The sequence below is a fragment of the Ciconia boyciana genome, chromosome 3 (assembly GCF_034638445.1).
Source record: "Ciconia boyciana chromosome 3, ASM3463844v1, whole genome shotgun sequence".
In the NCBI taxonomy this organism is placed as follows: Eukaryota; Metazoa; Chordata; class Aves; order Ciconiiformes; family Ciconiidae; genus Ciconia; species Ciconia boyciana.
This window is the reverse complement of record NC_132936.1, coordinates 29295566-29317567: the sequence shown is the minus strand read 5'-3', so window position 1 is coordinate 29317567 and position 22002 is coordinate 29295566. Positions and strand designations below refer to the sequence as shown.

Below are 22002 nucleotides of genomic sequence, written 5' to 3'. Positions count from 1 at the left end.
GCATCACGTTAAGGGCGGGTGGAATTCAGCACCATGTGACAGACATGCTGTAAGGCAGCAGATGAGGATGAAGGAAGCCTGAAGCACATAGTGTGAGGGGAGCTGGGTTTGGGTATGGAATATAGCACTGCCAGTCTTGAGAGATGAAGGCAATTGGCATGCAGAAGGGAGTGGAAGAGGAACAGGACAAGGGGGCAATTGTCTCTGGAGGGTGGTGTGTGTTTCCTCTGCTGTGCTCAACCTGCAGTGGAGTTAAACATGGTCACCATGCAGTAAATAAGACCCATATTATTAACCTGAGGGTCAGTACTAAGAAAGATTGCCATCATTGGTCCAGAAGCCCGGGGAATCTATTCCATTCATTTAATAAATCAGAACTGATCAGGTCCCAGGTTTGTTGTTTTTTTTTCCCAAGATCCTGTGCTTAAGACTTAACTGCATTTTGATTGTTTTCAGGGTAGTTCTCTACAGTGAATCCATCAGGCTTTCGATGCACATTGTCTTTCACTATGATTCGGTTCATGTCTAAACGAGTAGGCTAAAGCAGTTACAATTCCCATGCTGGGGCTGTGAGCGAATGACTGGGCTGCTCGGTAGACCCTGGCCAAGGCTGTGCAAGATGAACAGGGTCTAGAAAACTGCTGCACATGACGTGGGAAATCGTAGAATATAAAAAGCTATGAGAATCTGACAAAAGTTACAGACAGCACCATGGGGAATAGCTGGACCTCACAGGTGGTTAAGGCAGAATTATATGAGAAATAGCCGAAACCCACAGGTAATTGGACTGGAACATTAGAGACCTTTAGGGGTGCAGAGTCTTGCAAGGCCAACAGCACCCAGATAACCTTATAAATAACACCATATAAGATAGATTTATGATAATCTCACTCATTTTGCCTTCATGTAACAGGTGCTAGAAAGTCTCATAATCTGTCTCTGTCCTTACCGGTACTACATGGGGTGTTTATTCATTAGTGTTTTAGTTTGAATCAGAAGTGCAGTTTAGAGTAGAGCCTCCTGATCATTCCCAATGACTGGGCCATTACTTACAGCGAGCAGAGGTCACGGGGTGTGAACTAGACTCCTCTCCTATGAAACTAAACCAAAACTGGGCTCCAGGAAGGCTTTCTGACTTCTAACAGGAACTCAGTTTGTGCAACCAGGGTACAACTAGCAGGAAGCAAAACTCACTGAAGTGCTAGAGAAGGGATAGTGCTGTCATCCTAAATATAAGTAGTGTGGATGTCGGGTCCGCAGCACTGAGCATTTCGCTGTGCAGTTGGGCTGTGCTGCTTGCTAATGAAGACTTACAAAGGGGTTGTCCAACTTCACATGCTCCTGGGAGAGCCCATTCATCCGTACTGCACTTGGAGAGCTGTATTCCCTGCCAGTAAGTGTAACCTTCCATATCGACGAGTGTCTCCTCAACAGGGTGAGTTATGTCTGTTGTTTTACTTGTTAGATGCCTGATACCTGACATATGATTAAATGTAAGGCTACATTCAGTCCTAAAATACTCAGTCACATTCACTGGCTTTGGGAAGCAAAGCTTGGTACAGTGCTCACGTGGTCTATGAGTTCTTACTCTTCCATTCTTACTCTTCCACTCTACTCTTACTTTTTCCTGAAGTGATTTAAGTTTCCCTCTATCAGCACACACACTTGCAATAAAAGAAGCATTTTTCTGACCTTTTACCCTGTTGTGAGAAGAGGTACTGTGTGAAAATTCAGTCTTTAACCCCATGCATTCCACAAGAAAAAACATAATTAGATATCCTCAGAAAGAAATGTTGAGGATCTCATGGCCCTAGCCTGCTGTTTCTAACAGCTGTAGAAATGACTGCTGACTAGTGACAGAAAGCATGTGCTGAACCTAGGAGGAAGGTTATGAAAATATGTGTTTTAAGAATTCCTGAGTTTGTTGAGAAAATAAAAGAGGAACATCACTACCATTGTTACCACCATGCAAGCATATACCTAACTTTCTGTAAGATAGGTCTGTGTTATAAAATCATATTACTGATGTCTTAGCTGTGCAAAATTGTCATCAAAATAATGAGCCAAACATTATTTTTTACTTTTTCTACATTTGAAAAAAAGATCCAATTTATATTTTTTACAAAGTTTTTTGGCAGTCTTCTCCTGAAAGACAACTTTTGGGGCTTTCTGGTGGTTTTTTTAAGAATCTTAAAAAAGCAGTATGAAAGAAACTTTCAGCAATTACTAGGATGTCGCTTTATAACTATTAAAACTTCATTCTGTTGAAATACTTCATGTCAAATTATTCCAGAAGCTGCAATCAAATGTTTTTTTCCAGAAAACTGAAAAGTACTGTAACATCTCATGATAGACTGTTATATTATGCTCTGGTTCTTACGGACATTTCAATGAGATTTTCATGATAAGCTAAAATGCCAAAGATACTTTAACTGTAAAGATAAAAATATTCTACCATCTGTGCTGCTTATCTTAATTTTTAGTTTGTAGTTGAAAACAATTATGTCAATTTTCAACTTTTTAAAATAAAATCATGGATCACATTTATTGCGTTATGATTTTATCATCATCTGCAAGACCTTGACTTATCTTGGATTCAGATCTAGGGCTCTGAAGCTAAAGGATGTAACCATTGCGTATTCTGTGAAAAATCAGAAAGTCCTTGGGGCTGGATCTTCTACTGTAGATAAGGAGAACTGTACACGTATTGTTTGAAGCATAGCATCGTGCAAATATTTTTGGTGTCAAGTAATGGTGTAAATTAGGCAAGGCTAAAATAAGTGAAGTTAATGCAGAATTAAATAAGGTAAGTAAATAAGAATTGTAATCTATTGTTACAGTTTTTATATCTTAGATGTCTAAGTGTTCGTAAAGTATTATTTTAGTATATACTAAAAAGCTATAACTTCTTAGCCAATTTTAAGCAAATTTGTTTACTTTTTCTGTGATTATGTTTTCCATCTATAAAATGCGGATATACATACATATTTTCTTCAAAATTACATTTCTCAAAATATTTTTGAAGACTGAGTTTTCAACTCATCATTTCTTCAGCATTACTTATTGCTATCTTGTGTAGTAATTACATAATTTTTTCATTATGTTATCATAGCCAATGCCATTACCATGATCACTATTTTATATCTTTGCTTTTTGTGCAGAGGTAACTAGTATGAATGTGTATTACAGTTTACATTCACTGTATCAAAGCCTTGTCTAAGAAAGTGGATTGATGTTTCAGAACATTACTCTAACATAAAGTAGGATTATTAGGCTTATTTTATAGCTGGAAAACTGGGACCCAAGGATTGTCAAGATAAATCTAGGTGAGGAGAATCACCATCTTAACCAGTGTATGCTAATTGCATGGCTACCATATATCAGAATTGGGACTGAAACTCAGACCTCATGTCTCAATTAGAAGTACTAGGGCATACTTTCCTTTAGCGATACTAAAATGTACAGCCTGCAGATATTCATTAAATAACTTAAAGACTAAACAATAGCATTTGTTAAAGTGCTCCAAAATGGTTAAATGTATCTTCTTTTTTTTTTTTTTTGTGAACAGCTAAGATTCAGACAGATTAATGCAGCTTTTGCGTTATGGATTTAATATTTCAGTATTCACTTCCGGAGTATTTAGTATTTTTTCACTGTGCTGATTAAAATCTGCTGTAGATGATAACTATGCTGGTTTTATCATTCAAACACTGACAATTGATTTTTAAATCTTTAAGTGGCTTGTACTAGACTTTTATTTCTCAAAGGGTTTAGAAGTCTGCTTATATTATGTCCTTTTGTCATGTTCTCTGTAAATGGTAAATCAATGCAAAATTAATAGATTCCCGTTCTAAAAAAAAAAAAACCCACCCTTTTTTCATAGGAGGAAGAACTAAGGAAAAGTGGAGAAGCCAAATACGCGCACCTGAGTGATGAGCTTCACGTATTAATTGAAGTGTTTGCTCCACCTGGGGAGGCGTATTCTCGTATGAGTCATGCCTTGGAAGAAATAAAAAAATTCCTCGTTCCTGTAAGTGGCTTATAGCATTCTTCTGTGACTGGTTATGGTTTTGCTACATTGAATTTGTGCCTTCTTTAAGCACCTTTAGCTCAAGGGGAAAAAAAAAAGTTCGGTTGAACATTCATCTTTCATTCTTTTGTCTCAGGGAGATGCCAAACAGGCCATTAATTGTCACAGTTGATCCCCTGATATATTTTCTAGATGTTTTATTATTTCCATTTGTCATTGTTTTTTGCTTTCCTTTCTTGGTTTTTGGAGGGAAGGGTGTATTACTTTTTTTTCTGGTTGCAGACATTAGTCATTAGTATGTGAGTACACTTTCAAGATTTTTTGAATATTTAAGTCTGTAAAAACATTTTTGTATATGTAATGATTTATCTAAATATCTTGCTAATGAAGTTAATGAATTTCTTGTGGAGCAAACAGCATGAGCAAAACATTCCTCAGACATTTGTGTTCAGACAGCCTGTCATGACTCAGACCACAGTTTAGCAACCCTCCATCAGCTAGGAGAGCACAGAAGCATATTCTAAAGCGGGAAACCTTTTCAGTTTGATTTATACTGAATATATCACTTTCTGAAATATTTACCTTTTAGTCTATTGATTTTCTGTCAAACTCTCTGAAATTTATTTTCTCCACATTTATACAGTATTCCATGATATTTTCATACTTAAAATTTGTCCTACAATTTAAGCATATGCATACTAAATACTAAGTAAAGGTCGCTTTGTGTAGTACTAGAATTACATGAGTTATCATCTGAGGTCTATCCTGAGACTATTTAACACTCTAAAAATATTCAGAACTTGCATTCCTTAACAAAAATATAATGGGAGCTTGTTTCTATTTGCAATAAAGTGCAATAACTGTTCATATATCTCAATAATAATGGAAGGATTCAATGAATACCTTGTTATTATGAGTAATATGAAGCCAAGATAAGAGATGTTCAGGTGAGGCATATGCGTATTTGCATGGCAGAACTTAAATGTTTTGTTCAGTGGGGCCTTCTTGGTGGGGGAAAAGGAGAATACATTATAAGTACAATATTTAAGTACAGTATTTAAAATGTTCAGATTTTTTAGAGCAGCTAAACATTTTTTTAAAGAATACAAAATAAGTAACAAAATTGTTAAAAATAAACAGCTGGGTATTTGTTTTAAATAACAAAGTTTATGGGCACCAAGTGAGTGCCCATAAATGAGCTACATTTTAAACAAGTTGACTCTATCTTTCTGACTCTCTCTTTCCATCCCTTTACTATGCTTCCAATTTGGGAACACTGGTAATAACATACTAATTCAAATTCTGGCAAATAACTGTAAGATAAGAAAGCATTTTTTTCATTATTTCTGACTCTGTGTTAAACATACCATATGAGGGACAGATTAGGTCAGTGTCGTAATGCTGGCAGCGTAATGTGGAATGACATTTTGGCTGCAAGTTAATGGTGAAGATCTGCCAAGCCATAACACTGAAAGAAAATTTATAGTTAAGTAACACGTCCCTGAGAAGTCTGGAGTGTTATAGCTAAAAATGGTAACAGGGCCGATTACAAAGATTGCCAGTCTCTGTCCTTTGGATAACCCTATTTTCAGTTGTTTGTGACTTTGCCAGACTTTAATTTGTTTCTGTAAGAGGTTCCTGTTTAAAGTTATCTTTCTGTGTCCTCTTCATTCTGGAAGAGAGCTCCTGCATTATAGCATGACACAGTGATGATGGTACCTGCTCCTGTGCCCCCCGGATTTTTAACATCCATTACGTATTCTGCCCAGCCTGAGAAAATCTGTTCTGGGTGAATAAGGGATAGAGAGCAGTGTGTGAAAAGAGAGGTGTTAAAATTTGTGGCGTGTTGCTGTTGCAAATATTCAGCATCTGTGCAAGCATATATTTTGTGAGACACATTATTTATTGATAAGGATTATATGTATTTTCCAGCGTAAGTGTAATAGCTACACTGGAGAAAATATAAAAACAGGTTCTTTGTTACAAGATTTTGAACTTGGTTGGCAGTGGCAATAATTACTCCAAACTAGTAACAATTGTACTTTATGACTTGTTTGTTAGTTTTATCCCCTCTGCTTCTTTTCAGATTTACAGTTTACAGAGCAATTATTAACTGGCTGGTTACAACACATGTCAAGGGGTTTACACTCAAAAAGCTTGTGCTAGATAATTTCCTTTTTGTTCCCTATTTACAGCATCTCTTGAATTTGTTTTATGATGCTTTGTTGTTTATAAGACCTAATTTATTGCAGCAGTGAATACTAGAATTGCATGACAGGGAGGAAAGGAGTAGAATCTAACAGTTTTATTTATGCCAAATCAAGGATATAATAAACTATTCAAATGAGTTTTCACATTGCTTATGAATTTTGTGAAGTTTAAGTGAAATATTTCCCTCAGAAATTACACTGATTGTGTCAGTAAGATGCAAGAATGTTTTTATACTTTACCCATAAGTTTTAATGAGACTGAATGTTATAATAAATGCCTAGAAAACGTAATAATAGAAAAAGAGAAAAATGTAGAATAGGACTGAGGAAAAAAAATTTGACTATTTACTAAGTGAAGCAAAGTTTTAACGAACAAGCACTTTTGATTTAAATGTAATTACTTAATTTTCACCTTCGACCTTGCCCAAGAATAGTATCAAAATTTTTACTAGTGAAGATTTCACCTCCGAGTCAGAGGTAGAAACTAAGTACTGCTATTTATACTGGCTGTTCCACATGTTAACACGTTTCAAAGCTGCAGGCAGCTCAGCCTCAGGCGGTGCACTGGGATCCAACAGGCATTTCAGTGAATGACTGAACCCACAATGTCTGCAGCCTTCGGTTGTTTGCCGACTGATGCGCTTTTGAAGCCAAGTTGCTTCATTTACTGTCTGCTGCTTCCATTTTGCAAATGGCTTGAGGTCTGCGTGGGAGCTGCCATCAGGGCGTTGCTAACTGGTGGATAAGATTTATTTTGCAACTGACTTTGCTAGATCTTTTGTGGGTTTTATGCAAAACTTTGGCTTTTGGGGGGGGGTCTTGTATCCAATTACTAGCTAGATACTGCATTCCATTTTATTTTGATGTTTACTCTCAATATGAAAATGTGAATGTAATCAAAATATGACAGATCAGAAGACCCATGATTAAGTAAATAGGATTAATACCTCGGAGTTTTGAAACACAACTGCCAGCTCCATTTTTTTTTTTGGCAACCTAGTAAAAATAAAAACCAAATGTGCTCCCCCAAGTCGAGGTTTTAGGGTAAAGATCAAATTTGGAACTGATGTTAACATAATGTAAGTTATCCGGTATTAGCTATGTGGAAAGTACAAACAGTAGGGGTGCTTACGAGGAGGACATGTGTTTTGCAGATTCATCTCTGTGGCCAACACAGATTCCATAAAATCCATAGGCATCTGACCGCCAATTACTTCTGACCCCAAACTGCCAGGGACCTAGGTCTGGGTGAGGAATCTAAGGCTGATATTATGTCTCGGTGCCTCAGAATGGGATGCAGGGTCAGTGAACTAGAAGTGGGATGCAGGGTCAGTGAACATGTTTAAAATGGCCAATATGGGGGGGAAATAGCTTAGAAGCTTTTCAAGCTCTGCTGATTTTAAAAGGTTCATAGCTGTATAAATTCTGTGAAACTTTCTTCACCATTAATGAGCAATGAAATGCTCCATCATTCTTATCAGATATGACTATATCATTCTGATGTACATCCGAATGTACAAATATATTTTCTGAACAAGCTATTATTTCCATGTAGTAAGGGACTATACCATCTTTAGGAGTTCTGTGCTTCCTAACACATACAAAATCTTTTTCTGATAACCATTTTTATCCCTTTAAGCAGAGCATTTTTATTTGACATGGTTAGCATCCCTTGGGACGAGGAGGGAAGCAGATACTGATCACTCATTTTATGTGTGAGTGCTCTGCAATAGGGAGCTATTATGTAGAGGGCAGGTTGCAGCTGCGGTGACACAACTGCTTTAAAAAGATTGTTTAAAACTGTGCGGTCAGATGATCAGATATGGAACCAATTAGCACTTTAAGAGCTACTATTCAAATTATTTGCATACATTTTCCTAGCTACTTGTATCTGCTTTAAATTGAGGCATATTGGCAACACTCAAACACATGGTCATTTAATGCAGTCCATTTGATGGGTGATTGCTCATGAGGATCCAACTGTATACCTCAGTATTTTCTGAAGGTGTTAATGAGATCAGATCAGATCCCTTTATTAGGAATTAGTGTAATGAGGGAGCAGGTGAGTGCAGGTTTTTATGTTGTTGCGGTGAATTCAAGCTACAAGGTCTCCCATGCTTTCTTGAGGATGCCTGAATCTCTTATTGAATAGTTAACTTCAATCCTTTTATCTCACCTTGCTTCATACCATTGATTGAAATAATTTTCTTACTAATAATTTAAGAGGAATAAGCGTTCTCACTGATCCAGCTTCCAGCATCAGTTCTTCAGTCTTCCTAACTAAAGATGAAAAATTATTTAGGAAAAAGAGCCTTTCAGTGAAAAAAAAAGTTACTAATTTCATACTGGAAGTTATTCATACCAGAAGTTGGTATGAAAAAATTGAGATTTGGGAGGAATGGAAAACAAACTTTGATACCAGTTTGTTTCAGTGGGAACAATTAAATAATCTCAGAGTTTAATCCCTTGAAGGTCTTCCTCTAGCTAATGTTTCAAAATAAATTGTTGTACTTCAGAGATATGTTTGCTGTATAAAGGTACAGTCATATACACTACAGACCAAAGTTATTAATGAACTGTTACACCATGTTGTGCTGGCTATGTTGTACTATATACAGCACACAGTAACAATTTTTTGTCAAAACAAAGTTTTGACTGTTTTATAACAAGTATATGTAGGTATATGACATTTATTTTGCACGGTTTTTATTAGTCATCTGAATTTCTTCTGTGCTACAGTATAATATGAAATCTCTATTTACATACCGTTTCACACTCCATGGTTTTGTAATCTTACTTTTGTTTCTAAATAAGCTATATTATTGGGGTTTTTTTCAGTCTTTTTGTCCTCTTTCAAAGGTATCTTAACAGGGGAAATATTTCCCTAACTATGATGGCGAGCAGTGGCACAGCTCTGTTTCTAAGACTAGACATCTTTTATACCTGTCAAAGTAAATAATTTATACTTGCACATTCTGCAACGGTACTTGCAGTAATAATTCCTACAGTAATTATTTAAAAACTGTGATACGGAAATTATTTGAGCAGCTGTTTCAGTTGTGTTGGTTTCTGTTTTTCCCAGTGTGCAACATCTCGGGCAATTTCATATACAAGTTTTGATAATCAAGGAAAAAAAATTCAGAGATTCTGTCAAGGCATAAAATGTCATACCTCTTCACAGCTTTTTTTCATAAATGTTACTTATCAAATCAAATTATGATAAATATATTCAAACACAAGTGTACTCGAGAGTTATCATGACTTGTGGACAGTGGTTCTTGACTTTTTACAGACTGTGGCATTTTTCTTAACCATGATATTGGCCGATCGAGCAGCAGCACTTGCGTAGTTTAAATCATTCATTTTAAGTTTGATGAAAATAACCCTAAAGCTATCCCTCAAAGTAAAAGTTTGGTGGTGGAGACATACACTAAAATGGCCTTTTTATCTGAAAATTAAACTCCAATATTTCTCAACTGACTGAATTTTAATGTACTTACTGATATACAATATAGACTACTGGTTCTTTCTGCTATGAAGCTGAATGAATGGCAACACAAAGAGCATGTAATTCCTCAAATGTCTTCAAATTTGTGTGATGATGAGTAAGTTGCCTGTTGGCATGCCAGACTAACAAGTATCTTTTGCCTAGGCTTAGCTCCCCAGCTGCTTCCAGGTGGTATAGCTACTTCACAGCGTCACGTTGATACTCCTGCTCTGAGTGGATTAAGACCTTTTTAGGTATGCCAGAGACATATTTGGTCTGTGAAAGCAATCCCTTGGTGATCTCTCTCTGACACACAAAGGAATCAATAGAAAAGGCACAGCCTTATTCCCAGTGCCAGCCCTTTGTTTTGCCTTTCAGATTAACCGGAGACATTAACCTGATTGGGGATTTTACACTGACGATTAATCTGAGCATACTATTGAGCTGTGGCTGTAGTTTAAAGAAATATTTACAACTTGCTTGGTGAGTCTGTATTCATCAGCGATTTTATAGGCTTGTCTTGCTGCTTCCTCTTGCTAGGCTGTAGGTTTTTCACCAGTGACAGATCAGAAGCAATGATTTGGGTGTAGGTGATAAAATCCATGCAGAGAAATTTGAATCCTACAGTATTGCTCCTGGTTTCTTAACAGCAGGTCTGTAATATGTAGCAAGAAGTTGGCTATGGTATTGCACATTAGGCTGTACAAACCCCTTCACCTCACAGGGACCACCAGACCCTCCTACACATCTGGCATTTCATTTAAGAGCCATGTGTGTGAGCACGAATTTGGCCAGTCTCATCAATGGCAGTAAAGATTGAGTATTTGACCCAGTGAAGAGGATGCAACTTCATGGTCTGAAAATAAAATTCCATGTGGTTCTATATAAAAGTAGGCATGAAAAGTGTATCTAAAATAATTGTTTTTCATGCAAAGAATTACTTCGTGATGATGAAAAAGAAAAACGATGTGCAAGATGTTATGTGTTTCCATCGTATATACTAGTCTTTTTTTTTTTTTTTTTCCAGCCATCAATATGAGGAAAGAAAAGGACAATATTGGGGTTATAAACATAAGACTGGAAGCAAGGAGATAAGAGTTATTTATTTTAGTTCTTTCAAGGAATTGGTTTGTGGCTTAGCCAGGTTACTTTATCTCTGTTTCACTTATTTCAGCAAAATGACAATGGGATTTTTGAGGTTTAATTCATTTGTAGAGGTAGACTCAAATAATAAATTTCTTTTCCTGCTTTAATTCAAATTGAAAAGCATACTGCAAATAATACCTGGGCAGTGTGTAGGGTTTTTGGTTTTGTTTGTTTTCAAAAAAGAGGGGAGAGAGAAGGTTTTGGTGGCATTTTTAAACTTCTTATCTATGTTTTTAACATAGCAAAGGTCAGTGTAGCCAATTCTGATGATGCCAAGTTAGCTCGCTTAGGAAAGAGTAAAAGAAAAGGCACAAATACAGAGTAATCTTTCCTCTGTTGTGTTCTTTCAGCTTCCAGCAGTCAAAAATTGAATTTTTCCAAGGCTGTATCCAGGCCATCTTGCCTTATACCCTGTGGTAGGTTTTTCTCCTCTTCCCTGAGCTTGTCAAATGCTTTTTTGAACCTTAGTTAAGTTTTTGGCCTCAGAAAAATATCAGGGGGCAATGAGTTTGACAGTTAATTATGCACTGTCTGTAAAAACAAAAACAAAAACCCAAAAGCAACTTCCTCATGTTTGTTTTAAAGCAATGGTTTATGTGGTTAAACCATTCATGCATGGTTAAAAGCAATGGATAATCTTACACCGATCCTCACTCTTACATTGCTCTGGATTTGTTTCTTTTCTAAGCCCTCCATCTTTTGTTGTACAGAAGCAGAGATAGCTCTGATCATCTGTGTGCCATACCTCTGACTGTCCTTTCCACATCTTTCTGTGTCTTCCTTAGCTTACCGCCCCCCCCCCCTTTTTTTTTTTTTTGCTGGGATGGGATGGCCAGGATGGCACACAGTAGCTTCATCTTGGTAGTCAAGAAGCAGTACACTAATGAAATGGATCTTCTGTTATTTTATGGTTTAGTGTCAGGTTTTTTTCTAGTACTATCTACCATTCTTCCTGCATGCAGTGATTTGATATTTTCTGAATGCCATTTGTAAAAAATCCAATTTCTTGAATGATAATAACTAAGTTAGAGCTATTTACTTTCAGTATTTTAATGTTTGTCAATACTTAAGTTTAATTATTTTCATGTGCATTATTTTGCATTTATCAATACTCAATTTTTTTCTGCCAGTTTTATTTCTAATAATTGAGTGTAATGATATCTTTCAGCAGTTCTTTGTATTAACCTTTAGATTTTATTGCCCTCAATAACTTTAAATGAAATTCTGTCACTTCACTATTCAATTTTTTATATATATTTTATAAATATTATGAGCAAAACAGATTTTTTGAATCACTCAATAAACTCTTCCCTTCAGAAAACAGAAAATTATAAAAACAGCTCAGCTATTGTCAATATTCTTTCTCCTGTAACCAAAGAGAGAATTATTAATCAACAAGGTGCTCTCTCTTACCTTTTGACAACTTTTGGTGTGGCTGATGAGAGTTATGATCTCCATCTGTGCAGATCTTTAAAAATGGATGTCTCATTTGCTCTGTGCCATGCCGTATGACATAAAACTGTTCAGAAATTATCTGCATGAAGGATAAAGGTACATTCATCCACAGAATGGAATTCTACAAGACCAGTGACATCAGCCTGAATACATTCAGTATGTGCAAACATGAGAAGGTTTCAGTAAGTAAAGGATATATATTTGTATATATTCCTGATGTTTTTAAAGGTTTAAAGTGTCCTAATGGCAAGGAATAATATGACAAAGCTTCATTGACATGAGAGATTTTTAAAAGAAAAAATAAGTTCAAATATCAAGTTGAAAAGATTGTTATTTGACTATGAAAACAGCTTTCTACAGAAAAACAATAACTTCAGTTTAATATGTTTTTGGTTCAGCCTCAGTGATGAAGGGATGGCAAGAACTTATAAACAATTACTGTACAAAAATCAGGCAAAGATGCAGAAGACAGATTAATAGCAATTAAATTTATAAAATAAAAATTCCATATTTAATTGAATAGTTGTGAAGGAAATATGTGTCCAACAATGCGAAGATAATACAAATGAGTTCAAGGAACATTAGAAATAAAAGGAATCCTAAAAAAGATATAGACTTCAATCCCTGGAGATGATAACTTTATCAATAACATTAATGATGCAGAAAAAGCAGAATGTTCCCATAAATATCAGTTGTGTAGCTGGAAAAATATAGGATGGTGTGTAATTGTATCTTACTGAAATGATGTGCAGTACTTTGCAGTTACTAGTACAGTTATGTGAATTTTAAGAAAACCTGTTTAGAAAAAAGTCAGGAAACTGAAGAAGAGGTCATAGTGTGCTGGTCTGAGAGCAGTTCTGTGAGCAGCAGAGCTAATGAAGGCTAATTTCAAATGACTTCATGTCTCGTGTTTGGATTTTGGGGGGTCAGGTAATGTGTGTTCTCTGACTGAAACTTTTGTGTATTTCAGACATTCACAACTTCATTCATTTGTTGGGTTTTTTGGTTGACCTTATGTTGGCAATTGCTCTTCAGTAAGGGCACTAACAGTGTCTTCCTCACCCTTCTGCATGAGCACTTTCATGAAACTGGGAATTATTGACTGTTTTAGGACTACTGGACATCTGTCAGGTACAGCTGGAGTTGACCAGTGAGTCAAAAGTTAATTGGGTTGGAATGACAAGCAGTGGAAGAGAAACGTGGCCAGTGAAAGAAAAACTTGCGGTAGCAGCATGCCTATGTGGCGATTATGCTGTGACCAGCCTGACACCAGTCCTTCACAGAATAGTTGGAAAATATTGCAGCTTCTAAAAAAATTGAGAAAGGAATCTAACCACTGCTTTAATGCTTTTATGGCTTGACGAAAATAAATTTGTCAACAAGTTTGATTTCATACTCAATGTGAAAGTTTGTAGATAAAATTAGTTGTGTTAGTGATACCTGGTATTCCTGTAAAAATCTATCACTTATATGATGTGACAGGGCTCAAAACTTCTTAATAGAAAGTTTCCCTAAATAGGTGTGTCTGTAGCAATTTTCTTAAGGAGTTGGTATGTGAAACTTCTTTGTCTGTCAAACCTGGTTTGTGTATCAAATTTTGAAGATGGAGATTTGCATCTTGATATTAGATTATTTCATGTCAGCATATTCCTCTCTCAACACAGCAGGTTCCTTTGGGTGAGGCCTACAAGGGGGCACAGGTGGTGCAATACTTAGACCCTGTAGCAAAATCTGTAGCCATTAAGCAGGTGAAGCGACTTCTTGTGTGAGAGTGGTGCCTCAAAGTGCATTCCCAACCATCAGCCCGCTTACACTAACATGTAAAAAACACTGAGAATTAGGATGCATCTTATATCCTGCCTCCCTCCTAGGTTTAGACACTTTACTTTGGAAACATCAAGATGAGAGACATACCTCCAGATAAAGTAAGCGTGAAACTAGAAAAGGATTTTAATAAGAGAGGAACCATTCTCTGGAGCTGCCCATAGTTCATTGACTACCAAGGGAAACTGTTGGTGACTTAGATTAAAACAAAATTAAACTCTCATAGGTACATAAGCCTTTTTCTAAAAGAAAGTCTATATGAAACATGATCTTTCTGAAGAATCACATGATGACACTAGAGTCTAGTGATCAATTCTGTTTAGAGCTGACTGTAAACCTTATGGAGAAAGAGGAGTGAGGCAATCTGGTACCCAAAGCTGTAAATGGGAGTCACTTGGGAATGATGGGACAGAATCTCACTAGTGAATAGAAGTAGGAGCTCATTCAGAGAGGAAGGCTGAGGATGGATGCAGAAGTCAATGAAAGCATGCTCAAGAAGAAATATCTCATATTTCCTATTTAAATGACTTGAGTACAATTATGATCTACCTACTTGTTTGCCATTTTCTCTCAGCTATTTGAAAACTCTTTGATGCATGCAGTTTATTTTTACACTTCTTACTAACTAAATGCAGAAAAAAATGGAATTATCTCTTTTAGACATGCTAGAACAAGATTTGTGTCTGTTGGACACGAATTCAACTTCAGCATAATTTTCATGGCTGCATAACTTGTGAATGACCCAGTGAGTAACAACTCGGTTACAGCACTCTTGAAAATCAGAGTTTTTAGGGCCAGATTGGAGGAAGTGAGAAATTTTTGGAAGAAGGCAGTGTGACAAGCTAGGAAGGATCTGTGGCTATCTCTGATTAAGGTACATACTTACATTTCTGTTTATAATGGATACTTACCACAGAGTTAGCTTGAGCAGGATAGTACAAGAATGAACTGAAAACAATGGGAAGTCCTTATTTTTCAGAATTTTCCTTTTGATTGTTTCTTCACTTTCATAAACTGTGTTAAAATTCAAAAGTAAGATTTTGAACAGTAGTTGACCCCGGGCTCTCAATTAGGCTCTAAGATTAGGGTTAAATGAATAGACGTATACTGAATAGACAACTGGCAGGGAAGCACAGGCAGGTGATTTTTTTCCAACCAGTGAGGGCTTCAAAAGGTCATGGAGAACTTTGCAAAGAAAAAAAAAAAAAATCACTTTAAGAGTGACAATTAATAGCTGTTCATTGTTTTCATTATTTGCTTTACATCATTGTTACTTTTGAGGAAGTGAATAAATAATGCTTTGTTCTAAAGATGGTATATCTGAGTTGCTTTAATCTACTCACAAGTCCCTAGCCTGATTTCCTTAGATGCCAAACACACCTGGGCCACTGAGTTACAACAGACAAAAAGCAATCAAGAGGTGTAAAATAACAGGAGTTACAGCAGGTTCAGGAAACCAAAGCTATTATCTCAGACGGGCTAAGAAAATCCCCTCAATGTCAAAAAGGGCAATTGCATATGTAACATGGTGCTAAGTTACACAATAAACAGCTATAATCTCTGCCCAGTCATTATCCTTAAACTGATCGGTTGAAAATCGGTGAAAGGAACCAATGCTAAATTAAAAAAATATTTTTCTCTGATTTTGACTGAGATTTCTTTTCTGCTTATAAACACATCAAAAAGACAGATCGTGCCTTGGGTATTGGCTGGTCTACACTTTTCTGTGTATCTTGCTTTGAAAAGCACTTAATAGATTTACATAAGTCTGTAAAACAAACCGCATCCAGGGTAGGAGCTTGCATACCAAACTGAAAGCAGGTGCAGTTAAAAACAGAGGTGATATAAAGCTCTGAAAAATCCTGGGATTTTTCCCAGGGAATCCTGACAGTCTGCTTCACTACGGCATCTTCAATGTGGTACGGTGATTAATGTCATAAAATGGTATGCGTCCCACATACGTTATTGCATACCTGCATGAGAATGCAGTTTTACCATCTCCATCTGTCTCTCAAACAGTGTGAATATGTTGCAGTATGTTTAAGGAGATCTCTCTTTTAATTTAGTTAATCAGCCTTCACTCAGAGCTCAACTTTTTGCATGGTCAGAAATCATATTTTCTGATGGAATCCAGAAGCCCATTTTGTTTTGTAGTGCAATCATGTATTGCAATATCCCTTAAAAAATAATTTCTCCTGTGTCACATATCAAACTAAACAGTTATCTGAGTCATATCCTTATTACTAAAATGGCAAGCAAACAAAATCTGAATGTGTTTCATTTTCTGCCAAACCCTAGCCTGTTTTTATGTAAATTACCATATCCAGAGGCCATAGTCAAAGGCTATTTATACAGTATATCAATTAAATCTTGACTTGTACTTCAGCCCTTTAATCAGTTCTTAGCTAGGAGTGATTTTATATAGTTTAAGGCCAGAGGGAACAGAGAATCTACATTGAGTTTGTGTATATTATTATATATTATTATAGTGTATGTATTGTGTTCCGTATAATGATATGTATCACTATACTTATTAGAAAGTATATTACTATAACATAGTGTAGTCTATTAGTGTATAATGTTAGGCTGTTAGATTTCATCCAGCTACCCTTAGACCGAGACCACCAGATTTAGTTGCACATGTTCCTCTCAGGTCATCCAGCTGCTCTGCACGACAAGTACTCTGCTACTGCCTGGAACCCACAGCAGGTGAGGAAAACTACCTGAATGAGCCACTGAGGACTTTTATTTATGGAAAAATGAACCTTTCCAATGAGTCTGATCAGAGACCGAGAATCAGGAAGGGAGGGAGAATCCCTTTTTGATCCTAAACCTGGCAGTTTTCCTTCTGTGTACAGGAGTAAAGCATTATGTGGTGCACCTGAGGAGGTTTCTCTTTACGGCATAAACTGACTGGTGTCCTGTCTCTAAGGGCAGCAGGTTTCTTGTGGCTCACAAGTACTTCTAGAGAAAATAGTTATAAGCATAGGAAAGAATGTATCTGCCTGGTATCATATTGAGGACAGAAAAGCTTCTTGACCCTTCTAAGCAACTTATGCACATCTTCTTTAGGCATGTATTGAGCATGATGGAAATAATCTAGGCAGTTCTGTGTCCCCAGAACTTGCAAAGAGGAAATCAAGGGAAAATTTATAGATTCATGGATTCTGAAACCGGGAAGTACAACTATTCCCTTCAAGCCCCAGCCCACACAGGTGGTAGAGTTTCTTCTAAAAACTGTACTAAGTATATGTTTCAGAAAGACATCGAATCTCACTTCAAGCGCTCCAGATGATCTGGAGTTCAGTATCTTCCTGCTAAGCTTTAATTACCCTTACTGGTAGGAAACTATGTCTATTTTCAAGGTTGGTGCTTTTTTGCCCCTAAATTTGGTTTCCAGTCAGTAGTTCTGTGTCTTTGCCACATTAAAAGCACCTCCTCCTCTCTCCATTTATCAGTTATCTCTTTGTGTCTCCAGAGAGAGAGAGAGACAAAGAAATCAGATATTTCCTCAAACCATATCTTCAGTAAACAGAATATTGTTGTTAAGCGTCATTTCCTAAGGCTTTTTTTTTTTTTGGGGGGGGGGGAGGGGCGGGTCTTGAACTAATTTCCTCAGCCCCTCCTTGCACTCTGCAGTAAGTCTGAATTCTGGACACAATAGTTTAATAGTCTTGTGTAGAAAGAGAACTGCACAGAGAGCTCCTCATTAGACCCTTGGCCATAATACCAACTAAGTAATGCTCTCCAAACTAGTCTCTCCTCTCTAAGGCAGTCTACATATACTGTTCACAAATGTTTTCAAAATGTGTTTGACCACACTCTTGTGTCAACTCTTGAATCTTGACCCTGTAGTCAGAAGAGCCATGTAGATTTGTGATAGTAATTTAACCTTCACATTTTTACCACCCACTAGTTTACAAAGCAGTACCAAAAAATATTTATATAATTGCCCAAACAGTAAGAATATTTAATAGTGTTGAGCCAAGAAGTGATTTCTGGGGAGATTGCTCGGCATTTTGATTTCTCTTAAATAATAATAATTAAAAAATAAATATACCACAATGCCAGCTTGCAAACCATTCAGTGTAATCCCTGCTAATTCTGTCTCAGTTTTAAATCAAGACATTAAGTGATAAAAAGTTCAGCTAAGGTGCTTGATCTCAAAATGATTGCATGCAACGGAAGCAGTCTCATGTCCTATTCTATTAGAGAGGTAAAACTTTCTATCCACATCAGTTGGGATAAATAAACCCTCAATTTTCATTGCAAATACAGGAGTGAAACATGAGTTAAATGTCTCAGTCTTTTCTGTAATAGTATTTACAACTTAATCTAGAAACAGAACTCTGTTTGACCTACATTTTGGGGTGGGGTGGGGGAGAATTGAGGGGAGTAATAATACTGTATTTCCAAATGCCTGTATGTTGCCATTGATTGTGCTGATCACTCTCATTTCACTGATACCTTTTGATTCCATTATCAGTCACCTACGTTGCAAAAATACTTGGCCATCCTTCTTACTATCATTTTTACATTGGTTTTGTTCTGAAATAGGCATTTAACCTAAATAGCTTATTGCCCAGTGCTGCCTTTTTGATATCTGTGGCATTTGGGTTATGTGGGTGGCCTGCAGGATGCTTTTCAACAGGTCCCGGCTTTCAATAACATTTCTGGCTGCAGACCCACATTCCCAGAAGGGTATGCCAAGAACAACTCAAGTTTCAAAAAGGTGAACCTTTTAAAATGTTGGACGTATTCCTGATACAAAATTACAGAAAACATATCAAGATCAGTGTGTACCTAGGCATCAACTAATTTTCAAGTTGAACCTACACTGTCTGTCAGGATAGTTTCTATACTGACTTGCTCTGCATTGAACTCAGACTTTTCTTTAAGCAATGATAACCTAGCCTGTTTTATCAACATTATAGTTTTGTTTCAGTTGATGTTATGATATCTAACAGATATCCCCAAGATGAAGTCAGTCCCATTATACATTTTTTTTCTTCCCATGTAGTAAGAGCAGAAGTTTAAGGAATATTTTGTTTTCTTGCACAGATGAAGTGGTCTGTAACACGTGCACAGCTATACTCCATCCTTTGCCTGAGAAAGCTCTAACTTCTACTATCTGAGGGTCTGAATCTTCTCTTGTGAACATTGCCCTTGAAGTAAAGTACCATCTTCCTATCTCCTCTTTTCCCACTAGACAGTGCTTAAAAAAAGGATCTTTTCTGCACATTGTTTTGGGTACCATTACATACTGTGCTAGATCCCACCAGTGAGCTTCTCACTGAGATCTTCTAATCTGGTATTTGCCCCATCTCTCCCATCTGGAGACAACATATGGGCATAAAAGAATGAAGAAAATAAAAATAACGGGATGTGAAAGTGAAAGCAAAACCAAGGGGAATAAGGAAAATTAAATTAAATTTAATTAATTAAAAAAAAAAAAAATCCATGAAATCAGTAGAAAGATACTATCTGTGGTTGCAGCATCTATGGAAAATTTAGGTGCCTCTAATTTTGTTTACATTTTCAGGAAAAGTAGTTTTTAAATCAACTGTAGCATAAAGATTTGTAATTCTTTTAGTTATGAAAAATTAATTCTGAAGTCTATGAGAAAACAATACTTGTTTATATTATTTATTTTTATATTTTTCATTTTAAGTGTGATGGAAGCATTTCATAGGAGGGCATACGCAACAACTGGTAAACACATAAAAATTACACATTGCCATTAATATATTAAGTATTGCATGTTCTTTACTTCAAAGAGCAATTATGATCAATTATTACAGCATGCTCACAGTTTTGATGGAATATTAATAGCTTTAATTGAGATTGACAGGCCAACTAGGGTCCAATTTCCCATTTGAATTTTTGCTCCTTGCTATTAAAAAGACTATTTAAAATGTCACAATACTGCAAAGATGTTGTGAGAAGGCCAGCGTGACAACATCATCTTTTTGTACATGTTGGTTGAGAAATAACTGTCCCTAACTGTAAAATTTCCAAATTTAAAAAACAAAACAAAAAAAACAACCAACCAAACAAACAAACAAAAAAACCCAAAACCACACACAATGGTTGCCATATTTTCTTGTCATATTTTCTCAAGCGAGGCTGGGGGCATGGGGGGAGGGTTAGAACAGCAGGGATGGTGAAACATCAGGAATAAGTACAGCTGGCAGGACAGATCAAATGCACAATAGAAAATATCAGATGACTCAGGAAAAAAGGCACTAAATTTTTTTGGTTTTTTTTCCATAGACATCAATATTAAATGGAATCAGATCAGTTTTACGCTAAAGAACGTTCTGTAGTGAAGTCACAGAGTACTTCATCAGAAATAAGATGGGAGTTTAGTAGTTAACAAAGCTTTCAGGGGGACCAAACTTAGTCATGTATACAAATACTTTACAGTTGGTGGAAGTTAGGAGATATATCTGGATTTTATTCACCACAATGCTATTATCTAATATTTTTTTTCCAGCAACTTATCTCATAATGTGTTGCTGGAATTATCCATCCAAAAATTAACATTTGTTCCTCTTACAGTTAACATTTGAAACAGTATTACTGGAAGACTTGGGTAAGGGACTGCTAATGGTTGTCCAAGAGTAGAAAACCATAAAAGCTCTGCTGACAATATTTCATTCTTGAAGAATGGTGTTAGCCTTGTGGGCACACATTTATATACAGAGCTGCACAGACTCACACACCCAAGTGCATCAGCTCCTACAAAACACAAAGTCACATGAGCTGCTCTGGGCTCTTCCCAGTGTTTTATGCTCCAGGCCAAAAATTTGGAGAGCCTGCACACTTAGCCACTACAAATGCATTAATTCTTCTGAGTTAACTCATCATCAACTATCTACTCCGGAATACTTCTATTGATAATCTGGGCGTACCTCTGTAAGATTAAGTACATACAGTTATGCACTTATATATCATCACTGTAATTATCTCAGCATGATAATGACAGAAAAATCATTTTCAAAAATAGTCACCAAGTTCATGGCCAAAATTTGCCCTAGTAAATAATAGTGGTGGATCTGATATGCGAGCAGTTGTATGAGGATGTTAGGAAATGACATGTAAGAATTTTGGCAGATTTAAGCCATTGAGAAAGACTAGATCATTTCTTCTGGAGTGATGGAAAATTTGCAAGTGAGAAGGCAGAATGTGGAGCTCTCAGAGGTATCTGGTTTTAGTGCCCAGTTGTAGCCACCACTGGCTGAAGAAAGATTGAAATTTAAGCTGTTCCCCCTCTGTCCTGTTCAGACTAGACAACACTGTAACTCTGAATGCAAGATCTGAGAGGGCAAAGGCAAAATGACCCCAAAGGTGCTGATGCTGTAACCTGGTAAAAAGGGCACATTGCTGCAGAAAGAATTCCTGGCTGAGAGTCCCTGTTCCCAGGGCTGGTTCTGTTTTTTCTGATGACACTTAAGTAGAAGCTCTATATGCAGTCCTCGTAATTAGGAGCAGAGCCTGTGGATTTCTTCTCACAGTTATATGCTTTCATAATTTGGAGATCTATGACTTTGATGATCCACAACAAAAGATCTTACTTATGCAGGCTGATGGTTTTATAATAACATTTGTCTTACGGTAAGATTTATTTGTTTAATTCTAGCAACCAAAAGAGTAGAAGAAAATCTCAAAACCCTAGTGCTAATGAAACCTGCTTGCCTCTGGGATGTCACAGGATTACGAGGTGTTTGGAGGCTTTGTCATCCGGGAGGACAGGGTGCGGGTGGCAATCAGGTAGTCAATTGTCCAGGGTATTTATTTGCAAAACGCTGTTCAATACTTGGGCACAGGGTAGAGCATTCTCTGATCAT

At 36.6% G+C, this 22002-nt stretch overlaps 1 protein-coding gene across 2 annotated transcripts in view; it reads left to right on the top strand.

The window, feature by feature from the left end:
* Positions 1-22002, top strand: part of KHDRBS2 (KH RNA binding domain containing, signal transduction associated 2) — a 439124-nt gene that overhangs the window by 249154 nt on the left and 167968 nt on the right. For both annotated transcript variants that reach the window (XM_072857819.1, XM_072857818.1), the window contains exon 4: positions 3884-4030. In XM_072857819.1, coding sequence (XP_072713920.1) covers positions 3884-4030 — 147 coding nt within the window. The remainder of the gene's footprint in view (positions 1-3883; positions 4031-22002) is intronic.